The sequence below is a fragment of the Pantherophis guttatus genome, chromosome 1 (assembly GCF_059756535.1).
Source record: "Pantherophis guttatus breed Tessera chromosome 1, ASM5975653v1, whole genome shotgun sequence".
NCBI classification, from domain to species: Eukaryota; Metazoa; Chordata; class Lepidosauria; order Squamata; family Colubridae; genus Pantherophis; species Pantherophis guttatus.
The window spans coordinates 45084107-45100950 of NC_142063.1; the positions used below are offsets into that span (position 1 = coordinate 45084107).

A 16844-nucleotide genomic window follows, 5' to 3' on the forward strand; every position below is an offset into this window, starting at 1 on the left:
AAATCTCCCCAGAGAAATAAAATAGAAGGTATATTTGTATGCACGGCCCCGTGCTGTAGCTAGTGTCATAATTAATGAAATAAATGCTCTCAACATGCAGATTTTCTTTCTTTTGACATGACAGCCTGTGAACGCAAAAATTCTGAAGCTGTGCAGATGTTATTGCAGTACAATGCTGATGTGAACCATCGCTGCAATCGTGGATGGACAGCGCTTCATGAAGCTGTTGCTCGAAATGATTTAGAAATAATAGAACTTTTAGTTCAAGGAGGTGCCAAGGTTGAATCTGCAAACTGTTATGGAATTAGCTCTTTATTTGTAGCAGCTGAGAGTGGCCACTTAGAAGCCTTGAGATACCTGGCGAAATGTGGTAAGTACCAAATACACAGGAAGCCACAACCGAATCATTGATGGATTGGTTGTGGACTGCACATCATTCATTCATTTTTTGTATGTGCTTTTCTTTAATCAGCCTATGATTTGTTATTGGTTTCGTTTCAAGTACATTCAAATATTTATATTTACTATTATTTTATTTATAAATAAAACAGAAACAACAATAGAAAGATCAAGAAACATCAACACACCTGTGCATTATTCCAAGCTTTAAAGCCATTCTGAGAATCCTAAAATAATTTTATTCCTCTTGTAAATGCACAATATTTCCATAAATTGAATATTCATTTTTTTTCTTATTGAAAAGAAGTCTAGTGTTGGGCTTTGTAATTGTGTTTATAGTTACAGTTTTGTTAAGTCTGCCAAATATAACAAGAGTTTTCTGTTGTTTGCAAGGGAAACAAATTCTGCTTGGCAAAGATTTGTGCAGCTGAATGTTAGGCATGTTTATTTAAATGAAATCACCACCCTATTGAAAGAGGTTTGTTCTCAAAGAGTGTGTGTGTGTGTGTGTGTGTGTGTGTGAAAGATTTCAGGGCATTGAGATCAAGCAGAAGACTGACATATCCATTTCTTTAGGGTATTTCGTTGTCACCTTTGCAAACATGATTAAGTTGGTACAGAAGCTTTCAAAAATCTCTTCCCACTTATGGCTATATCCATGTTGCTTGTATCTTTACAACTTATATTGTTTTTATTGTTTCCTAATATGATTTGATTGCTTATTAGTATCCTAATAAGTGTTGTATCTTATGATTGTTGATGAATATATTTTATTATTTCTTATGTACACTGAGAGCATATGCACCAAAGACAAATTTCTTGTGTGTCCAATCAACTTGGCCAATAAAAGAATTCTATTCTATTCTATTCTATTCTATTCTATTCTATTCTATTCTATTCTATTCTATTCTATTCTATTCTATTCTATTCTATTCTATTCTATTCTATTTTATTCTATTCTATTCTATTCTATTCTATTCTAAATAATAATTTGTGAGATAAAACATCAAAATAGTGAAATCCATTAAAATAATATCTAAACCACCATACCACTTTTAAGAATAGAGTTTAAAACATGTCAATTGTTCTTAAGTATTCGAAGTCAAAGGGCATGTTTTTCAATAAAAATCTTATTACCCCCTTTTTAGTCAGAAATAGTAATATCCTAATTTCAATGAAGCATTCATTATTTCTTTAACTGTGGGATTAAAAATTAGGGCTTAATTAAAAGGAGTAGCATTCACCCCTAAGATTTTCTTTCAATCTACAAGCTAAAATGAACCCAAACTGGACCATTTTCATGACTACATTCTCTTTATCTAATCTAATGTTGACCAAATTAAGTCTCAATCAAGTAACTTTATCTGCAAAGAACAAAGGTGTCTCAGTCATTTTTTTTGTCTGCATCTCTATCTCCCACTCGCTTGGTCCAGCCATCCCACTGACCTCATGGGGATGCTCCTAGAAAAAGGACTTCTTGAAACTCTAATCAAAAGAGATCATTCAAACAAATCAACTCTTTTATCATAACTGACTTTTCTGCTAAGCTGAAAAAGGAAGATAAACAGCTGGAAAATACAAGGAGATTACATTTTACGGTGTAAATTTATTTATTCTGCATGCATTGAATCAAATTATTGTTTGATTTACAGCACTTCACAAGCATAAAGCAGTTGTTGAAAATATTTATGTTTTCTTTGGACTAGAAATTTCTGGTAAAGAACTATGTGTTCTTAATAATTCCAGATCTTTTGAGATTCTGCTTTACACATCTTTCATTCCCAGGTGCTGATATCAATACCCAAGCTAGTGACAAAGCTTCAGCTCTCTATGAAGCTTCTAAAAATGGACATGAGAAGATTGTGGAATTTCTCTTGTCTCAAGGTGCTGATGCTAACAAAACCAATAAGGATGGGTTCTTACCAATTCATATGGCCTCCAAAAAAGGCTATTATGAGTAAGTTGCTTCTTTAATTTTCAGTATTTGGTCAGTTTAAACAAATGAAGATTAACTGTGCATAAAATGTAGGTTAAAATAAAAAAATCAATTATTTTCACCTCAGCAGTTGATATCAAAAATTCAGTTATCATCTAAATAAAAAATAATCAGGATGTGATAGATCATATAGGGCCTGGTGGCTCAGCAGACTAAAAGCATTGTGATTAATACCAGCTGTCTGCAATTACTGTAAGTTCGAATCTCACCAGGCTCAAGGTTGACTCAGTCTTCCATCCTTTTTAAGGTAGGTAAAATGAGGACCCAGTTTGTGGGGGCAATAAACTGACTTTGTATAAATATACAAAAGTATGAAGGCTATTGCTTAACGCATTGTAAGCCGCCCTGAGTCTCTGGAGAAGGGCGGCATATAAGTCAAAATTTTTTAAAAAAAATATATATATACAATTTAGAATACCCAAAAGAGCAAGAGAGAAAGAGAAATATTCAAGTTTATACTGTGGATATATGTGATATATCTTTCTCTATCCCATATATCCACTTTTATGCATGAAATTGTGGCTGCAGAGTTATTATGCTTATTTATTGTGACTTAGTAATATATATAAAAAAATAAAGTCAAGAAAATCTTCTGTCTCCAAGATTCTTAAAAGCTAAAGTTTCTTTGTGAAGGTACAAGACAAGGAACAGAAAGAAGTAAGACTAACAAAAGATGAACCAATTAGTTGGTTAGATTTGAATCACGGGAAAAATGGGTTCTGTGGGCCACAAAGTTATAGTTTGGTAACCAGGTTATACAGATGGTTATACAGTTTGGCTCCTTCCAAGTTAATTATTTAATTTTTTAAAATCCTAGTGATTATACTGCTTTAGCAGTATTTTGCAAATTCATACACAATGTAAAGTGATGATTCGAAACCCATTTCAGGTCATATTAATGAGTCAGCATCTCTAACCAGAATGGTCTTGGACAGATCCGCATCATAGGGTCAATATTTTTAATTTATTTTCAGTCATTCTTACTTTCAAGTAAGTTACAAGTTACAAGTGAGATTCATTGCACAGGAAAGTGTTAATTGCTCATAGTAATTGCTAGGGTTATATAATAAATGGTTTTCAGAAAGAATTTAAGATTGAGTCTTTTGGTGAACAAATCTGAATCTCAGTGCAACTCTAGTAATATGTGTGTCAGTAAGATGTATATTTTGATATGTTTACTCAATTAAAAACTCTAGCTCCAGTTATTAATCTAAACAGGTGAACTAGAATGTTCTTCCTGTTATGGTAGACTTCCATTTACAGAATACTATTCTATGAAGGAACTGACTTGTATCAAAATGATCCAAGTTTCAGGTAAACTTATTCATAATATCTTCCTATCTTTTCCATTAATGAGCTCTGCATATCTGTAAATCAGATATAGAACAACGTTGATTTTAGCAATTCACATACTGAAAACGCCTACTGTTCATGCAATCCAAGGAGAAAGAACAGGGAGAAGTTATTATCTATTTCTTCCCTAATACCCTACATAACTGGCTGGGAGGTACTTGCACTTTTCACATTTCAACAAACTACTTCTCCCATCATTCCTAAGTACTGACCATGCTGCATAATGATGACAGGAGTTCATATCCAAAGGTAATGTACCCCTGCCAGCAAAGAATTGTTTAAAAATCCTGTTCTGTCTCTTTAAGAAAAGGAAGTACAGGACACAAGGGCTGGGAAACTAAAGAGCAGGGAGTTGGAAATGAGGCTGGAACTCTGTTCTGTGCTTTTATTCAACAAAATGATGTTACTATTTAAAGCAACTAAAATCTTGTACAATTCTTTGCAGGTTACTATATAATTATAAACACCGAATGAACCCCAGGATGTTTTGTCAATAACTTGTGTATGAAAATATGATGTGTGAGTGTGTGTGTGTGTGTGTGTGTGAGAGAGAGAGAGAGAGAGAGAGAATGTACAATGCCAAAATCAGTCCACTGGAGCATGAGGGTCTCTTACTTAAAACTTATCTACCATACCTATTTATAATCAATAACTTTGATTATATTTGTCTTTCAATTTCATTTTTGCCAGGATTGTGAAAATGCTACTCCCAGTAACAAGTCGTACTCGCATCAAGCGTAGTGGCATCAGCCCTCTACATTTGGCAGCTGAGCGCAACCATGATGATGTCATGGAAGAGCTGATTGATGCTGGCTTTGATGTAAATGCCACCCTTTCTTTCGAGCGTTCCCGACTCTATGAGGATAGGCGCACCAGTGTTCTCTATTTTTCAGTCTTCAACAACAATGTATATGCCACTGAGCTGCTGCTCGAGGCTGGCGCTGATCCCAATGTTGACCTGATCAATCCATTGCTCATCTCCATCCGCCATGGATGTTTGAAGACAATGAAACTGCTTCTTGATTATGGAGCTAACATTAATGCCTACGTTGCCTCTCACCCTACAACTTTTCCTGCTACTGTAATGTTTTCAATGAAGTATCTTGCCCTGCTGAAATTTTTGATGGACATGGGCTGCGATGCCAACTCTTGCTTTACGTGTTGTTATGGGTGTGGCCCACATCCTCCTATTGATATTAGGAGGGAAAGGTATAATGAACCTGCAGTGAATAATGAGAACAAAATTGTACAGGTAAATTTATTTTTATTATCTCATCTTTTCTATGACATTTAGAGGAATACATGGGAAAAATAGCTCAGAGGTAAGCAACATAGTTTTTTCTTAGAATAGCTACAAGTTTAAATTCTGGTTTCTCCAGTTTAAACAACATCAACCCATCTTATTATCTAGCCCCTAGAAATTTAGGGTACTTTGCCTTTGGCAATGTCATCCAGCCTCCAGAAATCAAATTTCTTATTAGCTGCTGGATAGCTGAATTAATTGCAACATTAATATTAAGAGTTACTTTGTGTGAGATGGGTAACTATATACATACATAGATACAGGCAGGCAGGCAGGCAGACAGACAGACATATAGAGTGAGGACAGCGGGAAGGATATCATTTGTGTAATGAAGGTTTGAGGTCTTCTATATTTTGTGTTTTCAAACTTCACTTTATACACATCCTACTTCCTACAAACAAGGTTTTGTTTAGCAGAGAAAATAGCAGTTGCTATCATCCCAGATACTATGGTCCAGAAGATTATGATAGAAAAAAATTAGAGAGTTGCTCTCCATTTTCATTTGGCAGGTGAATTAACTTAGTATAGTCTCCATAATAAAAATTATCAATTTAACTTAGTAAAATCTGTCTGTATTTCACATGAAGCAAAATTAGTAAAAAATCCCCAGTCAATTATTACTGCTAGGTACCCAGCATATTAATAACATTTTGTTAGTTTAGAAATAGGTATTTTTGTATTGACATGTAGTTATTTTATGGTTTTTCATCTTCAAGTCTTGTTTCTTTTGTTTTTCTGTGAACTTTGGGGTTCCTCTAAGTCTTATGATACCTAATGTCTAATTTTGGTAGAAATTTGGGTACAAAAAGAATGAATATGTTTGCATGCTATATTTAATAAATAGGATGTGTCTTTTACTGGTATTTTATTTGCCACTAGAGGGCATTTCAATTATTTTATGGAAAGTAACCAATTTTTTCAACAGCATATTCTTGCATTATTGTTGTCCTTTAAGCTAGTAATATTTGACACATCTACAAAATATATATTTTCCTTTCAGTGCAAATTGGTTGGATGAAGTTTTTGTTAATATGGAAACAAAAATTTCTTTCTCTGAGTGATGCTGGCATGTTGGAAAGCATATCATATTGGGATATAAACAGTCATACTGAACAAAAATTGATCTGTTATAGTCTTGCATTATATGCACACATATGATATATAGCTTAAATAATGTACAATTCAGTAAAAAAATAAATACTACTTACTATTACTTTATGGTGAGTAGAAAAAGAACTGTAATCATCTGCAAGAGCCCAAGGACTATGTCTTAATTATGATCTATAGTGCTCCAGAACAAGATAGCAGAATTCTGGAATGGGACAACTCGTTGCACCAGCTTACCATGGGACACTTCGTCCTAGGACAGCTCGCCACAGAACAATTCCACATGTGATAACTCAATGCGATAAATAGTAACTGCCACTGTTTCTTCGATATTTGTCCATTGATAAAAATAGAAATAACATAGAAGAAACAGTGGTGGATAACATTTATCGCACTAAGTTATCCCATATGGATTCTCCCATGGTAAGTTGGCTATGGCAAGATGGTCATGGAAAATTGGCCTAGTCCCACAGAATTCTGTACTGAATAGCTTCCAGACTGCAGGCAGAATCTTATTTTTGAATGCCGAGTATAAACTTTTCTTCCCATATATAATAAACAATAGATGGATTTTTATGCAGAAAAGAATCCAAAACACATCTTTCCAATCCCAAATGGTAACATTAAATATTCTGTTCTCTCCATTTCCTTTTGTGCATCTACCTTGCTGTCCCTATGTTGATTTATATACAAATCAGTAGATTTCAGCTTTTCCTGCAGAATGGTCATCTATGTTGTAGCATTGCCTCGTCTGAGTTTTTTGAAAATCTCCCACCTTTCTGCTGCGATGAAAGAAATCAGTGATTAATGCTATTTTTTTCCAAAGTAATAATAAAGAAATGACCTTCAAGAACAATTAACAGGCTATAAATATGAATTCAGACACATATTCTTAATAAAGATAAATGCTCCTTTGATTCACCTCGATTTAGTTACAAGTATATTACATTCCAGTATTTTCTAAACAAAAGAAGGTATAACTATATTAAGGAATATAGTAACCTGAATTTTTTTTTATTTGGACTGTCAATCCAAAAAACAAGTTTGAGGGTTCTCTGCAGCATCATAACTGTTCCTAGCATTTCATTCTTCTGGATAGAGAGTTCTGATGTTTCTGGGATCTGTTGGAGCCACTCTCCCAGTTTAGGAGGCACAGCCCTGAATGGGCCAACAACCACTGGAATCACTTTGGCCTTTACTTTCCACATCTTCTCTAGTTCCCCCTTTAAGCCCTTCTTCTAGAACAGGGGTCAACAACCTGCAGCTCTGGAGCCGCATGTGGCTCTTTCACCCCTCTGCTGTGGCTCCGTCACTCAAAATATGTATCACAACCGCCAATGTGCGACACCCACCGACATGCAATTTATTGAGCTTTTCAATCCCTGGTAGGCCAACCATGGATAAATCCAAGAAAAGAAAAGTTTCAGAAGAAAACACAACGTTTAATTCAACTACATATGCTGGTTTTGTGGCCGCTCAAGAAATAGTCAGGCACCAGAAGGGTTTTGTGGCTCCTGGTGTTTTCTTTTCTGTGGGAAACAGGTCCAAATGGCTCTTCGAGCATTTAAGGTTGCAGACCCCTGTTCTAGGAGATATGACATATAATTCATTGTAGCTACTAACACATATATTGAGAAAATAAATTTTGTTTCTGTGAAATAATTATTGCAAATAATTATACTTGAAACTATTCTGTACTGTTATGTCTTGTACTTTCTTATGCCTTTTAATCATTTACAGTGTTGATTATATATAATTTATTCTTCCCCACCCACCCCAGTTTTGTGAAATGGTTTCAACCCCAGAGATGAGTCGTTGGGCAGGACCTATTATAGATGTTCTTTTGGATTATGTGGGCAACGTGCAGCTTTGTTCCCGGTTGAAGGAACACATTGACAGTTATGAAGATTGGTCCAACATTAAAGTAAAAGCAGGTTAGTTATGATGTGGGCTTGAACTTCTATTATTCAAGAATAATAGAATACACCAGTATTACTTTGTAATGCAACTGTTACTACTAAATGCAGTGGCACTCTTACATGTGAATAACAGCCAACTTATAAAAGTTACTATATAGGACAAAAACATTCAAGCCTCTAAGATATGTTGAATGTTAGCTCACAAGAATATCATTATATAATATATAGTCTGATTGTCAGGAGATACCACCTAATGATTATTTGTTCAAATTATTTTACTAAAATATGGATATAGGTGTTTTGGAGGTCTTTAAGAAAAGATTGGACGATCATTTGTCTGAAATGGTACAGGGTCTCCTCTTGAGCAGGGGATTGGACTAGAAGACCTCCAAGGTTCTTTCCAACTCTGTTATTCTGTTAATCTGTTGTTCTGTTAAGACCTGAATATTATCTTACTAAGTTGAGATATGCATACATTTTAACCATTCATATTTAGTTATTTTATTTTAAAAGTCCTTAGTTTTTAAAGTATGTTTGTGGTACAGTACCCTTGAAATATACACTCAAGTTTTTATGAAAAAATATTAGCTCATTTTAGGCCAAAAGTAGTATCAGCATAACATGCTACTTGCTTGCTTGCTTATTTACTTATATACTTGACAATATTTTTTCATTTCCAGAGCCACCAAGGCCACTTGCACATCTTTGTCGAATCAAAATTCGAATTGTGATAGGAAAAAACCGTCTTTCACTTATTGAGACTTTACCTTTGCCAAGAAGACTAATTCACTATTTACAATATGATTATTCCCAGTGATCTCAAGTGAGCCTGACAGTCAACCATTACATGGAGTGATAATCATATGTATTATAGAGCGAGCTGCCATGATGGAAACAGACTGATATGATGGAACAGAAAACTTGTTTTGATATGTAAGAAGAAAAAAATAAGGATTTCTGCAAGTTAAATCTCCGAACAAATGCAACAGCATTTAGAGTATGGGAAAGAGCTGAAAAAATGAGAATAAAGCACTCTGCAAATAGTGAAAGGGATATTATGCTATTTTACACTCTCAGTAGCTCAACATTTAGTACAAAATGCAGGCAGGGTAAAATGTAGATTATAATCTACCAATAAATCTCCAGGTGATCTGCATGTCACCAAGAACTTCCAATTCTCCCTGGTTTAACGGTGGCGACAGAAAACCTTTTTCCTCCTTAATTAAACTGCTAAAATAAATGTTTAAAAGCTTGAAAGAAAATAGGAGGTTTTTATGATGTGAAAGAACATAAGCACAAACTCCAGTTCTACTACCAAAAAGAAATTCCTGATCTGGGCATGTGTCCAGTAGTTCTAAATCTGCCTTCTTAAGCTGTTATTTTGTACTTGATTCTGGTTGACGGACCTCACAATTCTAGTGAAAAATAAATATGCATATTGTAAGCCTAAATTATTCATAACCAGATATAAGGAAGAGGTAGCAAAAATTGTATCTCTCCATATAGGTAAATGCAATGAATTATGCAGATGATCACACTGTAATCATTCATAGTCACATCAATCAATTCTTTTTCGGTTGATGCAATTATAAATATTGCTGCCAACTGTATAGTATGCTGGATTTTGTGTCTGTTGACCTAACTGATGATTTTGTTAATAGGCATTAGCAAGTTTACTCATTCATATGGATAACAAATATATTTTGTCAATAGTCATGTAACAAAACCATCTTGATGCAATGCAAAGGTGAAAAGAAGTCCAATAATGGTTAAATCAGCATAACATTTCAGTTTTGGGATTGTATTTTATTTTACTTCAGTTTGCTGAACTTGCTAATGTTTGGCTGTTCTATTCTACGTCATCATAGTTTCATGTTTTCCCATCTAATTTAACATGTATTAGCCATTTATTCTTATTTAAAAAAAACATTTAATATTATTTTCTTGTTCCTGGTTAAGTAATTTTGCAAATACTGCACTTCAAGAAATGAAAGATATTGAAGAATTTAATTTACAGGAAATAAGAACACAACATTTAACTCAGATGTATAGATCTGTATCATATTATATAAATATATGTACATACATTAGTTATGAGGATTAATGTGACTGAAACCCATAGTATTTAACATTATTTTAGCAGCATTGAAGGAGAGAGTAGATTCAAATCCTGTGTTGCTTCAGAAAGACTTCAGGAGAAAATTCTTGATCTGCTATTGATGAAAAACAATAATAGTGAGTTGTATCATTGCAAAGCCACTAGGTTAATTTCAGAATAAGTAATTTAGTTTAACAGGGTTATGAACTGAAAATCTTATTGCTTAATTAGATTATGTATAACAATTTAGGCTTTCATTAGAATAGTCTTAATGGCCAATAATCTATACGTAAGCAATTACTTAGCAGCACTATAGTTTTTAAATAAAACTCTTGTTTGGTGGCATTGCATACTTTTAGAGAAATAATTTAGTGTCATTAAGTTATTAGAAGAAAAATTTATCCTCATGGATGTTGTATTGTAGATAACTTAAATTGACATCCTCTTAACACTTAATACTTCCATAAGAAAGTATTCATCTTTCTAATTCAGATCATCTTTATGGGTCTCTGAAGTATATATAAAAAGTGCTTCAATTGATATAATTCATGTTTGCTTTATAAGTGTGATAACAAAGAAGCTTAACGTTAATTCAAAGAGATTTAAGCAGAGTTCATTATATGCATTTCAAGAGTACTTTGCAGAAATGTCTGAAATAAACTGTAGGACACTTTGGAGATATATATAACTGGCTTAATATTCATAATATTGCAGTTCCATGAATAACTTTTTTTTAAAAAAAGTTTTTTAAAAAAACTTTGAATTGTTTTAATATGACATAGTTGAGAATAACACCAATTCAAAAAAATATACATTTCTATATTTTCTACAAACTGAGAAATCTAATTGATTCACTCTTTTTAGGGAAAAGTTTATAAATCCAGTATATTGGAGGAAAAAAAGCATTAAAAGGCTTCCTAATTTTTCTCATTAGACATACAGAAATAAATTGTCAATTTGAATTCCTCACTCACATAACCAGGATTAACTCCAATGGATGCCATAGAATGAGGAGGAAATTATCCATTAAATGTCCCTTTGAGAATTGCCCTTTGACTTCATTATTTCTTGCCATTTACAGAAAGATTTTCAAGAAATCTGCTTGGCTGGGTTTACATAGATCTATTAGCTGAGTAATACCTTAATACTGGTTTAACATATGTAAAATAATAAGAAATATCTACTCAGTTTTCTATATACTAGCCTGCTCCAGAGAAATTACAAGTATAATGGTGGATATGTAGCTTTCTACTGCTCCAGTGATTTTGTGATTTTTTTAAATTCACCAGTTTTATCAAATCTGTACAAATTCTGTTGTTTTATACAAGTACAAAATATTATTGTAAATCTTAAAGTTAAGAATATTTAGGACTTAAAAATAAGCTTCATAGTTCCATGCTTTACCTGATAGTGTTGAAGACAGAAAGAACCTGTTATTGTGCTCTATATCATATACAAAGAACATTTTAGGATTTTTGCAGATTGTCGTATTAACATTATCTGTTTGATCTATTATTTTATAAATGTGTGCCTAAACAAGATTGCAATGTATTTTTGAAATTTTTGTTATGTTAACAATAGTTTTTTTTTAAACAACTGGAGATTAATGTGGGAGGGATCAGTGAACCAATATTTTAAAAGCACTGTGTTTTTAGGTGGCGTTGTTTGCATTAAATTTGAGTAAAATTAATTGCACTCCATTTTTACTTTTAAGACATTTCTGAAAGGAGTAGACACACTACTTATATGTTAAACGAAATATACTTAGGAGAGGGAGGGTCTAGATAAATTTGGCCTGCAATTTATCAGTGGAAACTGCATTTCCAGATACATTTTCCTCAATTAAATATTTATCTGATATTGTGTAAATGTTATGCATTCATAGAGTGCTACATGAGTTGTTTTCTCTAGTGATTTTATAAAACATTGTACTCGCTGATTCTTCTACTATTACTGTGAGTAGGAAAGTTCCTAGAGTAAATAGGGATGTTGAAATAAAAAGATGTTTATGCAGGGGTGAAATCCAGCAGGTTCTGACAAGTTCTGGAGAACCGGTAGCGGAAATTTTGAGCCATTCGGAGAACTGGTAGTGGAAATTTTGAGTAGTTTGGAGAAACCAGCAAATACCACCTCTGGCTGGCCCCTGAGTGGGGTGAGAATGGGGATTTTGCAATATCCCTCCCCTGGAGTGGGGTGGGAATGGAGATTTTGCAGTATCTATCCCCTGGAGTGGGGTGGGAATAGAGATTTTGCAGTATCCTTCCCCTGCCATGCCCACCAAGCTGCGCCCACCAAGTCACACCATGCCCACCGAGCCACGCCCACAGAAACAGTAGTAAAAAAAATTGGATTTCACTACTGGGTTTATGTGTATACTTTCTTCTGCTTGATGTACCAAATAATATTTCAGATGATGTAGTAAATTTGAACAGACATCAGATGCCAGAATCCCAATCAATGGCATAGTATGGAACATGTCTCCTGAGATATGTCTTCCATTTCCCACACCAAACACAGAACATGGCACTGAAATGTAAGCCCTCATAAGTTCTGTTTTTACCAGTATATAGGCACACATCGAAATCTGAAAGAAAGTGCTCTTTTCCCCCGTTAATTAAAATGTCATTGTCTAGTCCCATAGAGTTATTTTCACTTATCACAAATGACCAAGAGAGGCTGTTTAAACCATACACTTATTTGCATAAAAAGGGTACAAAGAAAAATTTAAGAGTTTAGTATCTTTACCATTGTTTTCATTTTAAATTTTTGAACGCATATTATTTGATACATGTGCAGTCATACAGGGAGACCATTGAAGGTATAATTCTTTGCAAATAGGACAGTACAAATCTATGTAGGGGAGAATTTCTTGCAAATAGAACTTCTAATGATGAAATTACTTGTTAAAACCACACAGTAGCTGTTATGTTTTATATAGTAAGTGCAGTATATGAAATTCTTGTTAATTTCTTTATACTTTAGGTTTGGGCTCATGAAATACACATGCACACTACAGCACTCCTCACTTAGTGACCTCATACACTGATTGCGGTCACAACAGTGATACAAAAATAATTTTGCTATTATTTTGCTCATGTTTATGAGCTTCCTAGGTCTATAAAACAAAGGAAGCTGAAGATATTAAGGACAGTCACAATTTCAGTTAGCAATCTCTGCATACAGCTACATTTCTAGTCCCTATTGTACTTGCTAAACAATGATTAGTGGTGGCGACACAGTGGTTATAATGCAGTACTGCAGGCTAATTCTGCTGAGTGCCAACTGTCAGCAATTCGGCAATTCAATTCTCACCAGATCAAGGCCTTCCATCCTTCTGAGGTCAGTAAAATGAGGACCCAGATTGTTGGGGGTAGTATGCTGACTCTGTGAACCACTTAGATAAGGGCTCCAAACCTTTTGGGTATCAGAAGAGGTGTGGTTTCATGTGCTGCCTGCATCCTGTGAATGGGGCTTCCCTAGTTTGCACGACCCAGTTTCTGGCATGTCATGGACCGGTGCCAGTCCACAGACGAGGGAGGGTTGGGGATCCCTGATTTAGAGAGGCTGTAAAACACTGTGAAGTAGTATATAAGTCTAAGGGCTATTGCTACCTGCATATGTTCTGATTTATATTTGGTTTGCCACAATCTCCAAAAGGTAATAAAGTAAAGAGTAGTTATTCTTAAATAGTTCCTTGAAAGAGTAAGAAAAATTTCTTACAGATAAATCTAACCTTTTCAATTGCAATATTATATGGCATTGTTCCAATGGCAAAACTCTGGAGTGTGGAGAATATACACAACAAGCATTAAAGAAATTAATCCTGATATAATCAAGTTGCTAAAAAAGAGAAATTTGAAAGGTATTATAATAATCAGAAACATTGAAAATTTATGCTGAAAAATAAATATGAAAAATAGGGATAGTGTATAAATGGTAGCCATTTTCCCTAAATGTTATTCCAATTTAATGAAATGAACAACTCAATGGGGAAATTAACAGAATACAGGTCAATTTATTAGACACCTGTAACTCTTGTGCAATAGGGCTATTAAAATTATATTTAAAAAGTGCTAGATCAAACCATAGGACATGTCCTTTTTATACTGAAGGGAAGACCACAAGACATTGTGCTAAAGCCTATGAAAACTTAGTATACAAACGTAGCTTTTCTTTAAACAAAGTTATATAGATTCCTTTAAAAATATCTTTTGAAAAGAACAAAAGCTCACTTTTGTAAGATACCTGTATTTCATCTACTTCCAATATTTCCAAGTCCAATCCACTTTTGGTTAAGATTTGTTTCATATCATTGGATTTGCAGCTCAAACAAAGCTGTAACATATAGTTGGAAATTCATTTATTAGTAGCTTAGTTTATTGGTCTCTTGCCAGTTCATGCAAATGCTATTTTCAAAAGAAAGAGAATTGTAATAGCAACTGAATCACAAGTGAAATATCTGAAGTGTAAAGTAGCTTTCATAATAGCATTTATTCTGCTGCTTCCCTACTTCTCAAAGGTTAATTGTATGGCAGTTTTATTGGTTCATCTAAAACTGCTTACTGTAACTGGTCTAAGAGTTTGGTCAGTACATTTCTAATACCTGCTACCTAGTGCAATTTGATTTAGAAATTAAGGAAATGAACCTAAGGGTTTTTTTTACATACAAATCTTTTTCATATTGACAGGAGTATCCTTATCATAGAAAAAAAAATCCTGTATTGTTTATTCTGTACCACTAAAATATATAAATAATAAAGACATTATTTTCAGACTTACTATAAATGATTGCTTCGCATACATGGGATGAGAGTAGTGCAAGGCTTTTTGCTTTTAAATGACCAAATTTCATAGAATCATTCAGCTAAAAACAACAAAGGACATTTTTGCTAACAAAGCTTCCTATCCAGAATTAACAACAGATGGGCTATAGATTAAAAGCAATTGATGCATTTGCACAAGAGTAAAACAATTCTCTTCTTTCTTCCTAAAAAGATAACACTTTTCCACCTAAACACATTTTAACAGTGGAGACTCAAAGGAAAAATTGTATGGGATTTATTTTTGTTTGTTGCAACAGTCTTGGTATTTACATGTCAGGAAAAAAACAGCATCCTTATTTACAGAAGTGTGTATTAACATTTTCTTACTTTTTTTGGCAGTGCAGACAAGACAAACCCCTGCCTCTTGAATAATTTCATTATTCAACAATTTGTTATTAATTCTTTCTTGCTAATTCAGGCAGGGACAGTCTACCACCAAACTAAAGTGTGGTTTATTTTTATCTTGCCCTTCTTTCAAACAACTCAAAGGGTATATATTTTAAATTCCACACATGCATACTTTGCCTTCACAACATCTTTGCCAGGTAGATCAAGTTCGGAGATAATTGGCCCAAGGTCACCAAGAGAACATATTTTAGCAGGAGACCTGATACATCAACACTGGATTGATTTCAACACCCTTTGACACTTTCATGGCTTTTTGTATTCCCTGATGAACCTCCAGAGCAGGGGGACCTGAGATTAAAGAGCAGATCAGCTGTTTTTTTTCAAGCTCTGGAAGTAGCCTAAGGCACTGTTTCAAAATCAGCATTGTGAGCAACCTGATGATTGAGAAGTGAGGTCCTTGCAAACTGAAGGGAGCCGCTACAGCTAAAGATAACTAAAGACGCTAAAGATGAGGGGCGGCGCGGCCGGCTTGGTGGGGATGGGCTTCCACACTACAGGCCGATACACTTTCTGTCCTGGCTGGCAGAAGGCCTCGCCCTCCGTCGGGGAAGGCGCATCTTTCCGCCACAAACCCAAAGCCGAGAAGGGGGCCGCGGGGGGCAGGGCGGCAGGCAGCGGGGGCGGGTAGACGCCGGGGGTGGCCTGTGGCCCGTGGTACTGAAATGGACAGCAGCCCCAGGTCCTCAATCCCTTGAGGGCGGCCTCTGGCTCTGGCCTGCGCGGGGGGCTCTCGAGAACCGTGCCGGTGCCATCGTCGTCGAGGCCTATTTTATTTTTCTTTCCCTCATAAGGCGGCAGATCTTTGGAGGATGACGAGGAAGAAGAGGGCGACGAGCAAACTCCCATTGGAAAGACCACGCCACTGACAACACCGGGAGAGCCCGGAGGAGGCCGGGGTTCTTCCCAAAAAGAAGCGGGGAGTTGTCTTTTCCTCATGGGTACTTGGTCGGGCCTGGCGCCTGCCTCCGAAGTCCCTGCCTGCTGCTGCTGCTGCTGCTGCTCCTCACCGCCGAGGCGCTCTGGGGCCTTGGAGGCCTTGTCGCCCTTGGCCTCCCCGGAGGCCGCGTGGCGTCGGCCTAGCGAACTCTCGGGGCTCAGGCCTCGCGCCCTCCCTTCAGGCGGTCTCCGCTCCCGAGCGGGAGGCAACTGCGGCTGCAGGTGGTGGTGGTGGTGGTGGTGGTGGCAGCGGGGCAAGCGGGAATATTTCTGGGAAAAGCGCTTGAGCTGCTTTTGCAGGTATTTCCTGTGGTCTACGGAGCGGCGGCAGGGGGCCGACTTGTCCAGGGCGGCCTTGATGTCGCTTGAGGCCAAGTTGACGAAGTTGAGGAGGGTTTTCACCTCGCTGTCTGCCGAAGCCATCGCTCAGCCCGGCCGCGGATACGAAGAGGCGAGGAAGAAGGAAGGCCCGTCCATGAAAGGGTTGGCTCCCTCAGAGACA

The 16844-nt window shown here is 35.9% G+C and overlaps 2 protein-coding genes across 4 annotated transcripts in view; one reads left to right on the forward strand and one right to left on the reverse strand.

Moving 5' to 3' along the window:
- Positions 1-11865, forward strand: part of ASB2 (ankyrin repeat and SOCS box containing 2) — a 30802-nt gene extending 18937 nt beyond the window's left edge. For all 3 annotated transcript variants that reach the window (XM_060687337.2, XM_034418387.3, XM_034418389.3), the window contains 5 exons: positions 125-370; positions 2185-2356; positions 4439-5000; positions 7939-8092; positions 8758-11865. In XM_060687337.2, coding sequence (XP_060543320.1) covers positions 125-370; positions 2185-2356; positions 4439-5000; positions 7939-8092; positions 8758-8894 — 1271 coding nt within the window. In that variant the 3' untranslated portion in view covers positions 8895-11865. The remainder of the gene's footprint in view (positions 1-124; positions 371-2184; positions 2357-4438; positions 5001-7938; positions 8093-8757) is intronic.
- A 3351-nt stretch (positions 11866-15216) lies between these two features.
- FAM181A (family with sequence similarity 181 member A) lies at positions 15217-16765 on the reverse strand. Its single transcript, XM_034418386.3, has one exon. The coding sequence runs from the start codon at positions 16763-16765 to the stop codon at positions 15830-15832; it is 936 nt and encodes a 311-aa protein (XP_034274277.2). The 3' UTR covers positions 15217-15829.
- Positions 16766-16844: the final 79 nt, after the last annotated feature.

Excerpts from the sequence above, each read along its gene's own strand:
- FAM181A (XM_034418386.3), bottom strand. The coding sequence starts at position 16,765 with ATGGCTTCGGCAGACAGCGAGGTGAAAACCCTCCTCAACTTCGTCAAC.